Source organism: Sabethes cyaneus, chromosome 3, assembly GCF_943734655.1.
Source record: "Sabethes cyaneus chromosome 3, idSabCyanKW18_F2, whole genome shotgun sequence".
NCBI lineage: Eukaryota > Metazoa > Arthropoda > Insecta > Diptera > Culicidae > Sabethes > Sabethes cyaneus.
In genome coordinates, this window is record NC_071355.1 from 82,659,515 (window position 1) to 82,678,384 (window position 18,870).

The 18,870-nt window shown below is 40.0% G+C and overlaps 1 protein-coding gene across 1 annotated transcript; it reads left to right on the forward strand.

Moving 5' to 3' along the window:
- The first annotated feature begins 10,092 nt into the window (after positions 1 to 10,092).
- On the forward strand, positions 10,093 to 18,441 carry LOC128741144 (venom allergen 5-like). The gene is made up of 5 exons (XM_053836744.1): positions 10,093 to 10,219; positions 17,364 to 17,436; positions 17,501 to 17,772; positions 17,832 to 18,073; positions 18,139 to 18,441. The coding sequence occupies exons 2-5, from the start codon at positions 17,418 to 17,420 to the stop codon at positions 18,383 to 18,385; spliced, it is 780 nt and encodes a 259-aa protein (XP_053692719.1). The 5' UTR covers positions 10,093 to 10,219; positions 17,364 to 17,417; the 3' UTR covers positions 18,386 to 18,441.
- The last annotated feature ends 429 nt before the right edge of the window (positions 18,442 to 18,870 follow it).

Sequence of the window (18,870 nt, forward strand, 5' to 3'; positions counted from 1 at the left end):
GCGAAGACGTATTAATCATGAGCTACAGAAACTGCTTGGAGAGATTCGTATCGTGCATCTGGCGAAAGTCAGTACACTACGGTAGGCCGGAAACGTCATAAGGATGTGGGACGACAGTGCGGCGAAAACAGTTATCTTCAACAACCTCACCGGTACCAGGAACAAAAGGCTTCAACAACAACAACAACAACAACAACAACAACAACAACAACAACAACAACAACAACAACAACAACAACAACAACAACAACAACAACAACAACAACAACAACAACAACAACAACAACAACAACAACAACAACAAGATTAACAAGGGCGGAGAAGGTCCAAACAAAAAAGGCTGTTTTGTCTTGCATTATACCAATTTCTGGATCGATAGCAGATATACAAGTGGCTAGGAGACAAAAGAAAGATCTGAAAAGAAGAGATGGCCAATTGGCCATAGACAAGGAAGGAGATTCAAATAAAGAAAAATAAAGAAAAAAGCCTTTGTTTCACTTTCTAACAGGACTAAAAAGTAAGGACATGACAAGCTGGGAGGGTCGATCAAATGAGGTTTTCCTCATAATTGTTTATTGCGTTTGAGAATTTCCATACGATAACAGATCGAGTCGTCCCACGGCCGACGTTCCAGTATCTCAGACCATAGCGTAGGATGGTCGGTCTCCGTGCCGAACATCCAAAGTAACGTGGGCGACGGTGGTTTAGAGGTCGGGGAGGAAGTAACGGTTACGAACGACGAACTGATTGAGATCGCTAAATCCCTAAAGGTGAGCAAGGCACCGGGACCAGACGGAATCCCGAATATGGCCATTAAAGTGGCTATTCTGGAGGCTCCCGAATTATTCGAGGCAGTAATGAGTAGATGCCTGGAAGCTGGCAACTTCCCGGACAGATGGAAACGACAGAATCTGGTTCTATTGCCGAAGCCGGGAAAACCTCCGGGTTTCCCCTCGTCATATAGGCCGATCTGTCTGCTCGATACTGCCGGCAAGGTGCTGGAAAGGGTTATCCTTAACAGACTCGTACAGTACACTAAAGGTACAAACGGTCTGTCAAGGAACCAATTCGGCTTCCGAAAAGGCAAATCTACGGTGGATGCCATCTTGTCTGTCACTAAGACAGCCGAGGTGGCGATCCAGCGCACGAGGACAGGTATTCGCTATTGCGCAGTTGTCACGCTCGACGTGAGAAATGCGTTTAATAGCGCTAGCTGGGACTCCATAGCCAACTCGCTTCGGAACGTCCAAATGCCGGTGTCGCTGTACAGGATCCTGGAAAATTATTTCCAGAATCGTGTGCTATGCTACAACACGGAGGAGGGTCAGAAGTGCGTTCCAATCACCGCAGGGGTTCCGCAAGGTTCCATACTGGGCCCGGTGTTGTGGAACGTCATGTATGACGAGGAGTTGAAGCTAAAGTTCCCGGTAGGGGTGGTGATTGTCGGCTTTGCGGATGACATCACCCTGGAAGTCTATGGTGAATCTATCAGAGAGGCAGAGTTGACGGCTGCCCACTCTATAAGCATTGTTGAAGATTGGATGCGATCCAGGAAACTGGAGCTAGCGCATCATAAAACGGAGGTTATCGTGGTGAACCGCAAGTCGGTGCAGCAAGCAAATATCAGCGTCGGGGACTGCACTATTTCGTCAACGCGGTCCTTAAAACTCCTGGGAGTCATGGTCGACGACAAGCTCAAGTTCAGGAGCCACGTCGACTATGCCTGCAAGAAGGTTTCCACAGCTATTTCGGTATTGTCTCGTATGATGTCTAATAGCTCTATATGGCAGCAAGCAAAGGCTATTAGCCAACGTGGTCCGGTCCATACTCAGGTATGGCGGGCCGGTGTGGTCATCGGCGTTAGGTACCAAAAGTTATCAAGCCAAGCTGGAAAGCACCTATCGTCTCATGTGCTTAAGAGTGGCGAGTGCGTATCGCACAGTTTCACATGACGCAATCTGCGTCTTAGCAGGTATGATGCCTATTGGCATTATCATCAGCGAAGACGTAGAGTGCTTCAACCAACGTGGAACTAGAGGCATACGGAGTACCACAAGATCGGCCTCGATGACCACATGGCAGCGGGCATGGTCTAATTCCACAAAAGGCCGGTGGACACATCGATTTATCCCGGAACTATCCGGGTGGGTCAACAGGCGCCACGGCGAAGTAAACTTCCACCTGACACAGATTCTGTCAGGGCATGGTTGCTTCAGACAGTATCTGCACAAGTTTGGGCAGATGGAGTCCCCCGCGTGTCCCGAATGCGTGGACGTTGAGGAAACTGCAGAACATGCTTTCTTCATATGCCCTCGCTTCGCGGGCGTGAGAAGCAACATGATGGCAGTGAGCGGACAGGACACTACTCCGGATAACTTAGTCCAAAGGATGTGTTCTAGCTCGGACGTCTGGGGTGAGGTCAACGCGGCTGCTACCCAGATCGTACTTGAGCTACAAAACCGCTGGAAAGCCGATCAACGGCGAATAAACAAACAGCCTAACTACCATAGTCCAGTAGTTATCTAAGAGTGTGCGTTAAGCACAATAGCCCCTCTCTGAAGTAATACCGATAAGGTGGTGCCAGGGGGGATTGAGGCTGGAGACTCGAGTAGGGTTTTAGTGGGTCTGGATCCTCACGCCCCAGTAGGGGGGTCGGGATACCAAACCCCACTCCCTGAGTTGTCTTCTCAGGTGTCTGATAGCAGATGTCCCTACTCGTTAAAAAAAATACGATAACAGATGTACAAACAAGTGATTGAGAGACAAAAGGGTCATGAATAAGGACGGCCTGCCCATTAGTTAAAACTAGAGTATTTCAAAAAAAAACTTCCGATCTTTACACGCATTTTAAGTGTGCTGGCGAACATTTTCGAATCAATTACATTACTATTCATTATATTGAAGCTGTTAGAGTCAATAGGATCACAGCACTAGCCCTGCAATTGTCCTGTACTCTAACAGTTGGCTACAAAGTCTGTCGAGTAAAAATAATAGGTTAAGTTTCGAAAACGGAATGTTGCACCTAGACTTTGCTTTTTTTTACATAATAATCATATCGTTAAAATTTTAAAATAAAGCCAAAACATACAAAACCAAAAGGGGACAAAAAGTTCTGTCACATAAACGAAATCAATTGAACCTGGGAAGACACAGTCGATATAATTAGACTAGTTTGCATCATATTATTGCGTAACTGTTTCATAGGATACTTTCCTCAGCACCTCTATTATCTTATGCATGGTAGAACAAACAAGTCGTAATCGTATTTTAAAGCCATTAACGAAAGATTGATCATAAATTACGTTTCGCGATGGTTGGACACAGCTACACATTCAACTGCATTGCACAACAATACATCCGTGCTGCATAACTGCACTCGAATTGTGTTTAATATTAAGTATGATGCCACCCGTTGTGCAATAATAATAATAATAATTTAAATTAGTCGCGGCGTTTTCGGATTAACCATAGGCAATTGGTTTCGTTTTTAATGCCTTAACATGTTTTAATTAAATTTAGGTAAAAATAAATCAAAAATATTAGATACTAGCTGACCCGGCAAACTTCGTACTGCCACCAATTGAATTAAATGCCGTAAATAGTAAATTTTGGATGCACTCAAAGTGTAGGTTAAGTTTTGTGCGTTTTTGAGAAGTTTATCATTTGAGGGAATGGTTAATTGACTACCGGATTTTCATAGAACATCTGTTTCTTACAACTGTGCTAAACCATTAGTTAGAAATGGCAATCAAAATCGTAAAATGTATTGCCAAATATACGCTAAAAACATATGGAAAATGTTGATTTTTCAATTCTCAGTAGCCAACAGTTGTGCTGAGTGTCAATTTATTTTTTGTAACAATAGACTCGATGTTATTATATAACGCCTAATTCCGTCTACTGCAGTTAACTATCTAATGATATGCAATATACATTCAAAACTTTTTGAGAACAGAATCATTTCACCACCAACTATATTTTCATTGCCGCCGAAATCTATGATTGTTCTGTTCAACGCCCTCAAATGTTTTCTTTCGCCTTTGTGCATTCCCCCATTATTGATTTGAAATTTTGCTTGTTTTTTTACGCAAATTGTTGGTTTATTAAACATATAATTTGTTGACACTTACGATTTCCTGTATCGAAATCAGAGCTTTGTTGTGATTGCCACCGTAATTTTTGAATTTAAATTTGATATTCATATGTATGAAATGAGAATGTCAATTAGATTCATTAGATTTTTAATTTTACTTATCAATCGATTGGTAAGAATTTATCGAATGAATTATACTCTACTGAAAGTCCTCAAACAATTACCTTTGTTAGTATATTAAACCAATCTGATAGGTTTCATTATTCCTCAAAATATAATCAATGTTATTTGCTAATTTCATTTCTTGCTGGGCTCCTCAAACATACGAAAATGTAAATGTAAACATGCATTAGAAACGCATACAACGTAGAAAGTTTCCAGTTCTGATTAATTTCATTAATTTGATAAATGATGTAAAAGAATTAGTTTTAGACTATTAGGCTCTTTTATAAACTGAACCCCCAACGCATTATACAACTAGCCCATAAAACTGTTTATTAGCAAGAATACAGATTCTGTTTCAATATATGTATATTGCATGCCATATTAACGGACAACTACAGCAGACGGAATTAGACATTATCTAGAGCTATCGAAATTACTTTTACAAAAAATAAATTAACAGCCAGCTTAACTGTTGAGTGCTATAAATGGAAAAATTAACATTTTCCACATGTTTTCAATGAATATTTGGCAATAAGTTTTAGGATTCTGGAAAGATTACCATTTCTAACTAATGTTGATTTCAGATAATCGCCGCCACCGCAATGTTTGTTCGATTTAATCGTCGTTTTCGACGAAAGAAGTATGAAGATTTTTAAATACCAGTTAGTCAGGACGTCATCATCTGCGGACAACTTTTTCGTCCATTAGGTTCTACTTGGACTTGGAGAAAGATAAACCAAGTAGAACCTAATGGACGAAAAAGTTGTCCGCAGATGATGAGCGAAGACCAGTAGTAGCTCGAAACGTCCGGACTAACTGGTATTTAAAAATCTTCATACTTCTTTCGCCGAAAAACGTCGATTAAATCGAACAAACATTTCTAACTAGTATTGGGCGATACCGTATCGATACCCGCGATATCGATACTCGAAGGCCGATATTTCGATATTTTTCATCGATACTTACGACGTCGATATTATGCTAAATCGATAATTTCATCCCGATACTGTTTTGATAAAGCGGGATATGCAGCTAAAAAAATATAGGCTAAAACTAGGCCAGGAAAGGCTCAAGAGAGCAATATTTTCAGGATTTTTTCTCGTGCTGTTTTCTTTTGAGGTATCTACTAAGGTTAATTCTCAAATTTTCTTTATTGGAATTGACTCTTATCCAATTCAGAACTGATCCGAGAGCACAGAAAGTATTATTGGGCATTGACGGCAATAACAAATACTTTTCAGCTTTGTACACGCCATAATAGCGGTAAAAGTGACAGAGGTGGGACAGAGATCGAAAAAAGCTAGAACCGGAAAGGAACAACTCCCGGTGGAATTCTGCAGGAATGGTCAAGAACCGCCAGCAACGACCCCTCACTGGATGGTTTCAGGGGTTTGGGAGAGGGCTGCCGGAAAAGTGGATTGAGGGTGTGGTTTGTCCCATCTACGGAAAGGGCGATCGGATAGATTGCTGCAATTGCCGCAGCATAACGTTGGTCAAAGCCACCAACAGGGTGCTCTCCCAGCTTTTGTTGCGTCGTCTATCCCCGGTGGCAGGAGAGTGTGTAGGGAAGTATCAGGTGGGCTTTATGGAGGCCAGTGCTACTACGGATCAGATTTTTACTCTTCGGCAAATCATCCAGATGTGTCGGGAGTACAACCCATCATATTTTTGTGGATTTTGGGGCAGCATATACGATTCAGTCGGGCGCGAATAGGTGGTGCGGTTTCCCGTACAAAGCGACGTGTCCAAAATAGCGCTGCACTGGAGCGAGTGATGTGTTGCGTGCGTGTTTTGGGGGCACTCTCTTAGCTCAACATGTTTTTTATTGATTAACTTTTATGAATCCCTTGTTTGTGTAGCATTTCCTTATTCCAGAATGCCGCCTTGAATAATATCGATAAATCTAATATCGATGCTTAACGAACGATATATCGGCGGTATCGATAAAGCGGCGGATTTGATATTGATATTCAATTATCGATACTTTCGGGAATTTTGCCCAATCCTATTTCTAACTCAGTTTCTAAGTATTTCAGTATTCAGTATTTCTAACATAGTTGTAACGAACAGATGTTCTGTGAAAATCAGGCACTATTGACCATTCAATCAAAGTTACCCTCATCAACATGTTTGTTAGCCCAGCAACGACGCTTCATATTGAATGCGACGCCGGTTGATTTGCACCGATAATAATCATAGTAGTCTAAAACATTATCTATGCGACGAATGGCGGGAAAAGTAAAATATCGGGTTTTTACTATTTTTCAGTTTTTCGCGTAGATTTTAAATATTTTTTTTTGCGTATAAACCTGACGCAAACCAAAACACATCAACTGAAAAAAGAATCATCCAATTCCGTCCTGCCGTTCTTGAGTTTATCCCTTACAAACAAACGAACCAACTTGGTTTTATTATATAGAAGATTAAATTTTCGTTGGACATACTCTTGAAATAAGACTAGTACTTAGTGCACAAGTTTCACCAACACTTTTTTCCAATCTATTACAAATTTCACTTCCGAAAAAACGGCAAACGATTTTTCTTTCGTACCGTACATTAAACCTAGTGTCGGAAGTAGTGCGCTGTATAGCACGTCTCATTTGCTATGGCGCACTACTTCCGACACTAGGTTTAATGTATGGTACGGAAGAAAAATCGTTTGCCGTTTTTCCGGAAATCCAATTTATTAGTGGCATCACAATGTTATGGTTGAAAACCAATTGACCTCAACATGGATCAGTGCCTGATTGTTGTTTTGAACATGATTTTGTTCAATTTATAAAAAATTATACGATTTATGTGAATTTTTTTCATTGTCAAGGGGGGAGGGGGTTTGGCCAATGTTACGTAATTTAATGGGGGGGTTGTGCCAAGCGTTACTTACCGTTACATAGGGGAGGGAGGGAGTAAAAAATCCGGATTTTTTGCGTTACGTAATTTGTGTACCACGCCATACATTTCGCTGGTTGTCGGTTTTGAAATTTTACCACAGCCATAAATAGCTTGCCATACCATAGCCTTTCACCGAATTTTTTGTTTTGAATGGATGTTCGAGACTAGTCTAATATGTGCCCTTCTCGCACCATATAATACTGTGGCCCTGCGTTATGCATTTCGAGTTTCCAGCAATCATCGTACCATACAGCTTGCACAATCTAGACCTGATCGACGCTTTTCGATGCATCCTATCTGTTTCACAAAACTCATGTCAAATCGATTTTGGAACTCACGTGAAACGCGATGGTATTTTGTTCAATAATGTCTCAGCGGATCTATACTCATTGCAAACTGGCTAGCAAATGTCACAAAATACAAGATAACACGCCAATACCGATATTTCACGATACGTAACCAATTCTGTTGGAACGTTTTGGTTTTCTCGCCCCACACGACGTGACACTTAACATGCCATTTGATAGGTAGCGAGTGGTTTACTTGAGCTACAAAGCATCATCTAGCAAGCAACGTGACAAAAATTGTGCTGAAAATAAGTCGAAGAAAGTAGCATGCACTTGATTCAACCAATCTGGATTAAACAATCCGATTCGAATTGTGAAGACTGTGCTGCAAGAAACGCTATCCGTTTTAGATAAAGGATCTTTATTGCGCTTTACGAACATTGTCATAAACAGAGAGAACAAATCCTTCAAAGTTGGTCTTTCTTCAATGTACGCTCTGGCATGCAAACATATTTTAGTGTGTGAGTCCGATTTAATTGCAATTTGATATGATTTGCTATGATATTGATGTTCGAAGAATTTTGCTTACCTCAAAACATGCAATACAGTTGAAACACTATTAATATTGACTTGAATAGAAGTACTGATAAACAACGACGCACTACGATAGTCATTGTAGACAAAATTACGAGTGGCAAATATAGCTAAGCTCGATCAAAAATAAAATGAAAGCAGTTTGCATAATACATAAAAATGACTAAACCATTACGATAGTAGAGCTACCTTTTACATTTCTACTGCTGCATTTTAAAGCATTTCCACTCAGGAAGCAATAAAAGTAAACATTTCATCTGTATGATTTGAAAAAAAAAGCGGCCGGAATTGTAATCGCTGCTATGCTGTGTTCTATTGTCATGCGGTGCTTGTTCAACCGAGTAAAAAGCCGTGCACTTTCTCCCACTCACTTCCACCCCTTCGCATACAAGGCTGTACATGATCGTCAACCATTCGAAATAGCTATCTTTCTACAATTTCCACACCGTGTTTGCTGTTTGTCGACGGTTAGTAAAACGTGAATAATTGATTCGGAAAATGGAAAAAACTGCGTAAAACGTTTGTCCTGATTTCTATCATCTCTTGTATGCTATTTCATAACAGGTGTATTACTTCTACTCTCACAAGACTTGGCAAACTCTTTCCATTCGAGTGCGTAACGACACACCACAAGTTACAAACAAACCGACAGTTTGTGGTTAATCTCCATGAGCAGATACCACAGACGGTTTTACGATGTCTTTCAACTTTTGTGTCTAGTTTCCTAGAAATGTAGCAGCTTTTATACTTGTCTCGTTACATTTTTACATATGAACACAAGCTAGCACATTATCGTCTATGTGGCTGCTTCCGGTTGAGGACATTTTTACTTTTCAATTTGCAAGTTAGCTCCGTTTCTTGGCAGCAATCCGTTGTTAACATTTTAACTGTAAAAGCGACAATCCACCCATCCAGTCCGGTTGCTGTTGACAGTAAAGTTTCGCTTTCTACCTCAACACAGTCAGTGCAGTGACAAGCGTCCGGAAATTGCCAACTGCTTAAACAACCCCCTTCTGCCCTCACCCGACACACCATGCCGGGGATGCTGTGGGTGCCAAAGCTAGGTTTCATTAGAAGGATCACATCCACGCTCCACTTGGTTCGAATGAATGCACTATTGTCTATGCCAAGTGGCTTCCTTAAACTGTTGCTAACGGCACGCTACCAAAGAGGGAAGATGCTGTGAAAGCGCCGTGCCTGCACTCGCTGTCGGAAGTAGGTACAATCTATGTCGATACAGTTTTGGTTTGCGAGAAAACTGTTCCGACTGCTACTAGAACACGTCTTCACGTAAATATTTCGTCGGAACGAAGGCGACCCTTTGAAGCGGTTTGCGGTACGAATTTGCGACAATAAATACCGACCGCAAAGCAACAAGGTGTGAGACCATGAAGTGGAAAACTCGTGTACCACCACCACCACCACCAAGATGACGTAGCGGTTGCTTGCGTGTGTGAAAACACTTTTAGGGAAAGTGTGAAAATTCTTATTATATCCGTTCACACTTTGCTGAGAAAAATGTCACGAATAAAATGTTGGTCGTTTCTAGTAGTTAGTAAAAACTGTTACAATTAATAGAACAACTATGTGAATAACAGAGGTAAGGAGTAAACAATAAATAATAATAATAATAATGTAATGCTTAATAATGTTAATGATGATTAATTCCACTATAGCGACGTTTCAACTAAATAACGACAAAAAATATTCACATGAAGCTATACTACATTCTCTACATGAAACATTTAGGTTACTCGCTACCAAAAACTACGCATTTCGATCAATATTAACTGGACTGATTAATAAAAACTCGTAAAAAAGCAAATAACTTTTGAATTAAAAATATATAAAAGATAAATTCAAAACATCCGCTTTAAAATTTAAAATTCCTGACGCATTTGTCAAATTTCAAACGGAGTTTCGCAAATCGATTATAAATGTCCATTATTGATTCAGCTGAAACTTTGCACAAACATTCTTGTTGTGATAGAAAACCACGTTGCTGCTCACATCCAGCAAACAATACCGTGTTTTTTTCGAAGTAAATGCACCGACTATTATCCCCAAATGTATAAAAGAGAGAAGTAATAAAGTACAATGGTTCAGTGCATTTGAAGCCACCACCGCCGTGGCGCAACGCGGTCCAAGAATAGTTTGTGTTTAGTAATTCTTTGAAGCAACCTCATTGGTAAGTGCCACGATCACGCAGATTGGCCCCAATCACGTCTATTAATGTCAGATCTACGGATTCATCCGTAGTTCTACGGACTTAGAACATTTCTATGGACCTAAGCACAATGGTGCCGAATCGCAAAAGCGCGTAACATGTGTGTCATTTTTCAAGGGTGATGTTTTTGGAGAAGTTTATTATTATAATATAGCGCGTTTTCACACTATTTGTGGCCGGGAATCCACCTATTAGGGTGATACAAATTTTTATTTTTCATGCGTGCAAAAAATCTTTTTCTTCAGAAATTTGTAGAACACACTAAAATGCGAAACTTTGCTGAATGTCGTAACTACCTATCTCTTACTGGTTGAGAAATTTAATTATTTGTTTAAAGAAAACATTTTTACGCATTTTTACTCATTGTAAAAAAGCCGACGACAGGACGACGAATATATGACAGAAAAACGACGAAAGTACGTCTAAAAGACAAGAAAAATACAACAGTTTTGTTCTCAAGTAACAATTTGGGTTTTATTACAGTCGTATGACGGCATTTAAGACCAAAATTGGTCATGGTCAAACCCCATAACAATACAATAAAACTCACATTGTTGCTTGGGTTGTTTGAAGACAGGGTGATGACCAAATGGCAACTCAGCTAGCACCAACTCGTATATCAATCTACGAAAATTATCGTAAATATCTCTTAACAAATTTGAAATCGTAATTAAAGCTTGATAAAGTGGGCCCATTCTATCGTAATGATAATAACTGACATACATACGGTTTTCAGCACAAAATCGTATAGCATTACGAAACGAGTCGCGCTTAATTGGATATTATCATATATAAATACAAATATTGTCGTAACGCTTATAATTATTCCTAACCACGTATATCGCCTCCAAAATAGTACGGATATGCCAATTTTGCGCATAAAATCCGGTTTATAAGCATATATATCTGTACGTAATGCTGATTTTCATCTTCTATATACATATGAAAATGCTAGCTGGGAAAAAGTGACGAAAAGACAACAACAACAAACGACGAAACAACAAAATAACAAAACAAAAGACGAAAAAAGAGTCGAAAAATACGGAAATACGACAGCAAAAAAACAACGATAAGATGACACAAATGGCACAAAAGACGAAGAAGGACAACAAATAGATTTGTGTTTTTGTCTTGACCTTTGTAATGAGGACAGACAATTCATTAATATTTTATAACGATAGTTTTTTACAATCGGTGAAAGGAACAGTAGAAGAAAGTAATGAAACAAAGGTGTGGATATAGTGTCTCCAGGACACGTTACGTTGGACCGCGACAGAGTCAGAGACAAATAAAACAGAAAACACACATCAAGTGTGGTATAACATTAACGTGCCGCTTGTTCCACGGTCGGTGCCCGACTGCTCGCTCTTACCACACTACAGTCGATAACAGTCTTGATGGTAGAAGCAAAAGGTCATTAATCAAAAAATAATTACCGTCGGCGAGGAGCGTACGTGTAGGTGTATGGAATGATTAGACTGGAAGGACAAAATTAGATATGAGACTATCTAATAGAAGGCTGTGACTGTAGTTTAATTGCTAAAACACTCGGGTACCTCTGGTTTCTCATCGAGGGCCAGTTTTTCTAGAACATCACCAACGTACGCTCCCTACGGAGTGCGGATATCGACTCGGATTATTACCTAGTAGCAGTACACTTGCGCTCTACACTATCGACGGTTTATACCTCGCGTCAAAGCGACCCACCTCGATTAAACATTCGGCAATTAGACAACCGGCTAGTTGAGAAATCGGTCAGCTGAAGAATAATAGAGCCGTCGGAAAGAACCAACTCCCGACAGAACTCTACAAAAATGACTAAGAACCGCTAGCGACAGCACTCCACTGGATAATTTCAAGGATTTGGGAGGAGCAGAAACTACCCGAGTAGATAATAGAAGGTGTGGTATGTCCCATGCTCAAAAAGGCGATCGGCTAGACTGCTGTAATGACCGCGGCATTAAGCGGATCAACGCCGCCTTTAAGATGCTCTTCCAGATTTTGTCGCATCGTATATCACCAATAGCAAGAGACTTCGTAGGACAGTTTCAAGCGGGCCCATGCTACTACGGATCAAATTTTTACTCTCCAAAAAATCCTTCAGAAATGTTGGGAATACAACGTGCCAACGCATCATATTTTCGTGGATTTCAGGGCAGTGTACGATACACCTAAACGCGAACAGCTATGCAGATAATGCACGAGTACGGTTTTTCGGACAAACTGACGCAGCTGATCAAAGCTACCCTGAAGCGAGTGATGTGCTACGTGCGCGTTTCAGGGACACTCTCGAATCTTCTCGAATCGCGTAGATGGTTGCGGTAAGGGGATGGACGGTCTTTTATGTTATTCAATATCGTTATTCAAAGTGTGATCTAGCGAGCGGGCATCGAAACGAGAGGAACGATCTTCGGCGAGAGTAGCCACTCACTCACTAATCAGACCGATAGTCGTCTACGGTCTTGAGACAGTAATTTACTTACGGAAGGCATCCGTGCACTAGCCGTATTTGAACAAAAGGTGTTACGGACTATTATTGGCGGAGTACAAACGGATAGCGGAGAATGGCGTAGGCGTATGAACCATGAGTTGAAGGTATTAATTCCCATCGTACACCTGGTGATAGTTGGGGGACTACAGTGGGGCGGCCACGTCGCAAGGATGTCGGATGACTGTGCAGCGAAATCCGTTTTCTTCAAGAACCCCACCGACACCATGAATAGAGGGGCCCAACGTGCCAGATGGGTCGACTTGCGTGTGTCGAGACGCGCAACGAATTGGTGACGAGTAGCCCAGGACCGAGTACAACAGAGAGGAACTCTCGTTGCGGCAAGAGCCACCCCGGCTCTCGGTTGGGGAACGGACTCGGGTAACAGTATGTAGGTTGGAGCCCCACGTGACATTGAATGCTCTAGTATATTTTTGGCCTCATATCGAAATTTCTCAGCTTCATCCAGTATACCCTTCTTCTCAACAAAAATCATTAAAGAAAGAGCTAAAAATGACAAAGCAAAGTCTGGCAGCACTGATCACGGCATCAAATTATTATGGCACATTCGGTATCCAGATAGTTCCTGCTAAACCCAACTGTTCTGGCCATACTAGTGGAAATACGGCGTTCCAGTATCTTAAAAAGATTGGGAATCTCTTTTCTAGGTCCTCTTCTTAGAAGAAGATCACTACAACTATAATAAAAAATCGAATTATATTTTTTGACGTTCGACTACGTCTAACGGCAAGTTTTGAGATAGGGTGTCATTCCAAAAAATCGAAAAATGCGAGCGTCACGAAAAATGATAGGTTTTGAGCGCTAATAGCTTAGCGGTTTTCCAATCGATTTTCAATATTTTTGAACCAGTCGATCGGAAAACCTTCTATGCATCTTCACCAATAAAGAAAACTATTGATTTTTAAGTGCACACTATTGAAAAATTGGATATAATGAATCATTGTCCACCTAGAAATCCTCGCGCCGTGATTGGTTGTTGGAAACGACGTCATCAAAAGTGGTAACGCGTTTTCGTGACCCAATAAACTTTATTGTGATCAGCGGAGAACAACAATCTTTTACATTTTCATGTAAGCAGTATTAGCAGTTTTAGTGACATCTTTTGTATCTTCATATAAGAATTTGTTCATTCTTAAAAGAACGGTTTTCGGTAATTGATGAAACTTAGGAAACTTGGCACTTAGGGCTTTTCACTAGGTTTTCTTTAGCAACACAAATCTATCCATCACCAATGCTACAGTAATATGTAGCATAATTTTTCTTTGGCAGCAAAAAGTGAACGGCTCACTGGCAACTTTGCTCTTTTGTTCAGACTAAAATGGAGCATTTCAATTTTCTTCAATGTAGATGATGATATGACGGACCATGAAAAATAAACGGGACTGATTCTTGTCGCTTGCTCTGGTACATACCACGAGGTAAGCCAGCGAACAGCATTATTCAAACGCTAGCTGAGCTACAGCCAACATCTTATTGGCATGTCTGTACGCGACAAAGAAGAAAGCATCAATGGGAAGCGAAAGTTACGCTCGAGTCGTGCACGTCTGCAGTTCCCTGCCGGTCGCATTCATCGGCTACTGAGCTGAAGTTGGCTGCTGTGATGGAATAATTAACTGCGAAAGTGCTGCTCACGACAACAAAAAGACCAGAATTATCCAACGTTGCTTGCAGCTGGCCACCTGGACTGGTATTTCATCGTGACTCATGACTATACATGAACGGCTTCGTCGATCGCATAGCTGCTGTGGCTTTCCGGTTGGATCGTTGCAACAAGCCGTGCCTGGTTTGTGGTTATCTGTACTCCAATTTACCGAAAAGAAAATTGCGTTAGGTTAGTTAGTGCAAGTCTATTGCAAGCTGGAGTTATGATAATCAAACAATCGGTTCTTTTAAGGACCACGCAACAATTGAAGAGTTTATTATTTTCTCTTGTCCAGTTAATACGATAATAATACAGGTAACGAGGGAAAAGTTGAATTTTTCGCCGTTGCGGAAGATCAACAAATGGCGGGAATAAGTTTTCTGGTCACGGACGACATTTTCTGCCACTTCCAAAACGTCTGCAGCTTGTAAATCAGTGTTCTTCTTTTGTTAACCGCAGAAAAGTTTTGCTTAAAATTTTCAGCTTTTAAAAACTAGCGCGTACCGTGTACCGATTACCAGAGGAAAAGCACTCCCAAGCAACAATGTGAGTTTTATTGGTGATCTTCAAGACCAATTGTGGTCTTAAATACCATCATAAGAGTATAATAAAAACCAAATTGTTACTCGGGACTATTCAACGTAGAAACAGATCATGAAAATTGATTTACTGTTTGGTTTAGTGTGACTGATTCGCTTTAATAAAATAGATTCAATCAATTCATAGAAATAACTTTGAAATCTGTTGAGGATTGACCGTATACAATGTTCCTACTTTGGTAAACGTGTACGTAACGTAAGCATGTAGCATGTATACATGAAGAATCGTATTATTACATACATGGATACATCCTACTATCGTTACAAAGAGACTTACGTAGTCCTACGTCACCTATGCGATCGTGTCTTGTGCACAGCCCGTCTGATTTTTTTAAGATTTCATAAGTGAAAACTCTTATGCCCTCTTCAAAAATTAGTATTGCGTCATAATGTTTAATTACCCTGTGAAAAAAGAATGATTTCCTTTACGGAATACATGTTCAAAGCTTGGTATGACTGACACATCTGTGATTCTTGTACAGTGATATGAATACGGCGATGTACAGAAAAAAATGTATAGAATGAAACTAAGATAACACAAAACCTTTGAAATGTAGCAGAATTCCATGTTTTCAAAATCACTCTAAGTATCATGGTTGAGCGTAGAATTGCCGTGGTAGTGCCGTAGTGACAGACATGATGATACTTGAAATACAGTGATACTAGAGTGATACTGTCATAACTGTGACATAACGTTAAAACTGCCTACGCATAGTTCCTCATATTTTTCTTTCACCGTTTCCACTTAGCAACTTCTCATATACAGGTTTCGCTTCACCTGGCATTGAAAACAATCCACGGAACCCACGGATTGAACCCGAATCTGTTTATTTTGAATTCTAAATACAAAAATCTTCAAAACCGCTAGGATTTAAAAAAATAAAAAATTTTCAGACATTTCAAAAATCATGGAGTACAAAGTTGTAGTAAATAAACTAATCGGTTGACTGCACGAACCAGGAAATTAAGACATTTATTCTAATAAACCAGTTACTCTTATCACATATGACAGAATTATTCCAAATACGAATCGCAAAATCTATCTACCAGGAAATATTATAACGTAATTCAAGTTCAATTTAGATATACGGTTTTTAAACGGTCCTAACGTGATTTTCCACCGGTTGAATTTCAACTCAATTATTCATTGTCTGAAGTGCCTATTCATTTTCCGGAAAGAATATACAAATGAGATTAAATCATTGACCTAAATTAATTGCGACAGAAAACTTGCACTTTTTGCCAAAAAAGAAAATCGAAAACAAGGAACTTTAATTAACTAATTCATACCGTAGGTATGCCTAGGTATGTTCGATCTAGCACTGAAGCTACTAGGTTGGCTGCACGTGCGAGTAACTTCCCGCCTTATCTCGTACCACAGTTTTCAATTAAAAACATGTCGGAACTTTCACCGGCATTCGCAAAGATTTCCACCGACGGGCCACTCGTTTGGAAGGTTTCACACTTGCATAGATATAGTATAGCGTAGGTATAGGTAAGTACGTTCCAGCAGGAAGTTCTCGTTGCTTCGCTTTCGTTTGTGAGTTTTCCAAGAAAGGATCTTTCCTCGGTGAGCATGTTTTCCTTTTCAAGCCAGCGCCGTTCGTGGTGTCACCTTGCTTGCACCACGAGACGGTGGTGAAACGATTTCTCAGACACCGACAACTATTCGAAACACTATTAAGGTGTGCGGTATGGTTTCATATCCGCTGGCAGCGATGACGGCGTGATTCAAAAATGTCTACTCCTTCCACTCGGCAGTCACCGCAGCATCATTTTCTTCTACCCTCTGCTCTATCTTAATATGCATTTCTTCCGTACTAAGTTTTCTTACGTACATACCTTTCGTATCTATTGAGCAGCAATTTTCTGTGAACAAGTACATACATATTCTATAGTAGAATGGAGCTATAGATTCGTTGTCGCCGTAATTCGGTGCGCAAAGAAGCTATTAGGTTTGTATCGCAGTGTCATTACGAAGTGCTCTTTATATCTCCTTACTTCGTTTTCTGTCTGTTTTAATTTTTCTTAACCTCCTTCGAAAGAGTTTTAAATTTGAAATTCTACATATTATGACCCATACATAAAATTTTTCCTACAAAACTACACTTCACTAGTAATTAATTTAAACCCGTTCAAATGAAATAGTTTACATGAGAATGATATATTGTTACCAGAAACAATCTTTTCTATTTCTATTTCCATATCATAAACACATAATAAATCCGTTCCCAGGAATTAAGCACATAAATCTTTATCTCAGCTTCCGAAGAAATACAGATTACGAGATATTTCTTTTATTGTTTTGGTTTTAATCAACAAACTCTTATCGTCCATTTGCTTATCTAACAACAGGTATATAAAGCGAGACATTGGAACCTCAACAGTCAGTAAACTAGAAACAACAGAATGAAGCTTTTAGTAGCAGGTAGATTAAGGTTTAATGTTTTTTTAAATTACCAAATTTCTAACGTTCACCTATTTGGTCTCAGTAACAATCTTGGCTTTGGCCAAGTTTAGCCAACAGCAGACAGATTTCTGCAGTTCTTCGCTATGCCCAGCCGGAACAAAACATATTGCCTGCAATGGATTAACGGGACTCTCGCCATCTTGTGGAGCTGGAGCGGTAGAAGTTACTATGGATTCAACCTTGAAAGCCTTAATTTTAGATTCACATAATAAGTTGCGTAGCAAAATTGCAATGGGCCACCAAAACTACACGTCAAATAGTTTCTATCCTCAAGCAAAACGTATGGCGACAACTGTATGTTGAAGAGAATTTGAATGTAAAATATTTCGAAATTAATGAAACAAAATTTTCAGGTGTGGAGTGATGAGTTAGCCAAAGTAACCGCAGCCAATGCTCGACGCTGCGTTTTCGGTCACGACCAGTGTCGGAACACAGCCGACTTCAAGGCGGCTGGACAAAACATTGCTTCAAAATCGTACTACGGTATGACCATTTCAGTGACTGATCTCATTAAAGGATTTGTTGATTCTTGGTACTCGGAATATTCATACGCAAACCCCAGCTACATAGCCAGTTATCCGAAGGATTACACCGGGTACTTATCTAAACTTTTACAATTAGATACATTTCAATTATGATAAATTTGGTTTTATATTTCAGTCCTGCAATTGGACACTTCACGCAGATTGTGGCCGATCGTGCCACCCACTTGGGTTGCTCGATGGTAACTTACAATGAATCTCCTTGGATCAAGCAGTTATTTGTCTGCAACTATGCCATAACCAACATAATCGGCCAACCAGTGTATCAAAGCGGTAACTACTGCTCCATGTGCACAACGGGTTGCAATGCAAACTATCCAGGTTTATGCAATACAGCTGAAAATATTAATCCTAACCCGTGGTAGATGGATTGTGCAGTTTTGACGAGTTATTATAAGCAATAAATAATTTAAAGCATTAATGAGTTGAAGAGCTATATTTTACGGGCTTATGGCTACTAATATCACAACGAACCTACTTCTACAAATTCAACAGCTGTTTCGACCATTTCAAATATTTTACTTGCATTTCAGAACACTGAATAAAGTTGATTACGTTAAATCATTATTCAATACAATTTGTATTTAGAAGCGGCCCGACCTTTTTAAAAAAGAATATGTCATTTAGTGAAATAATTGCAACCATATGATATGCAATTTTGTATCAATATTCGAGGCTTACCATTTCGTATATAATATGCTCAATGTTGGCTTCCAAAAGATCAAATATATTGGGCTTGGCTAGAAGACTAATGGACTCTCCAGTTAACTTGGTTGTGGATTCCCGTTCTCTAATACCTTGGACAATCGCCGTCAGATACATTATCTTGCCATACCTATATGTACCCTGC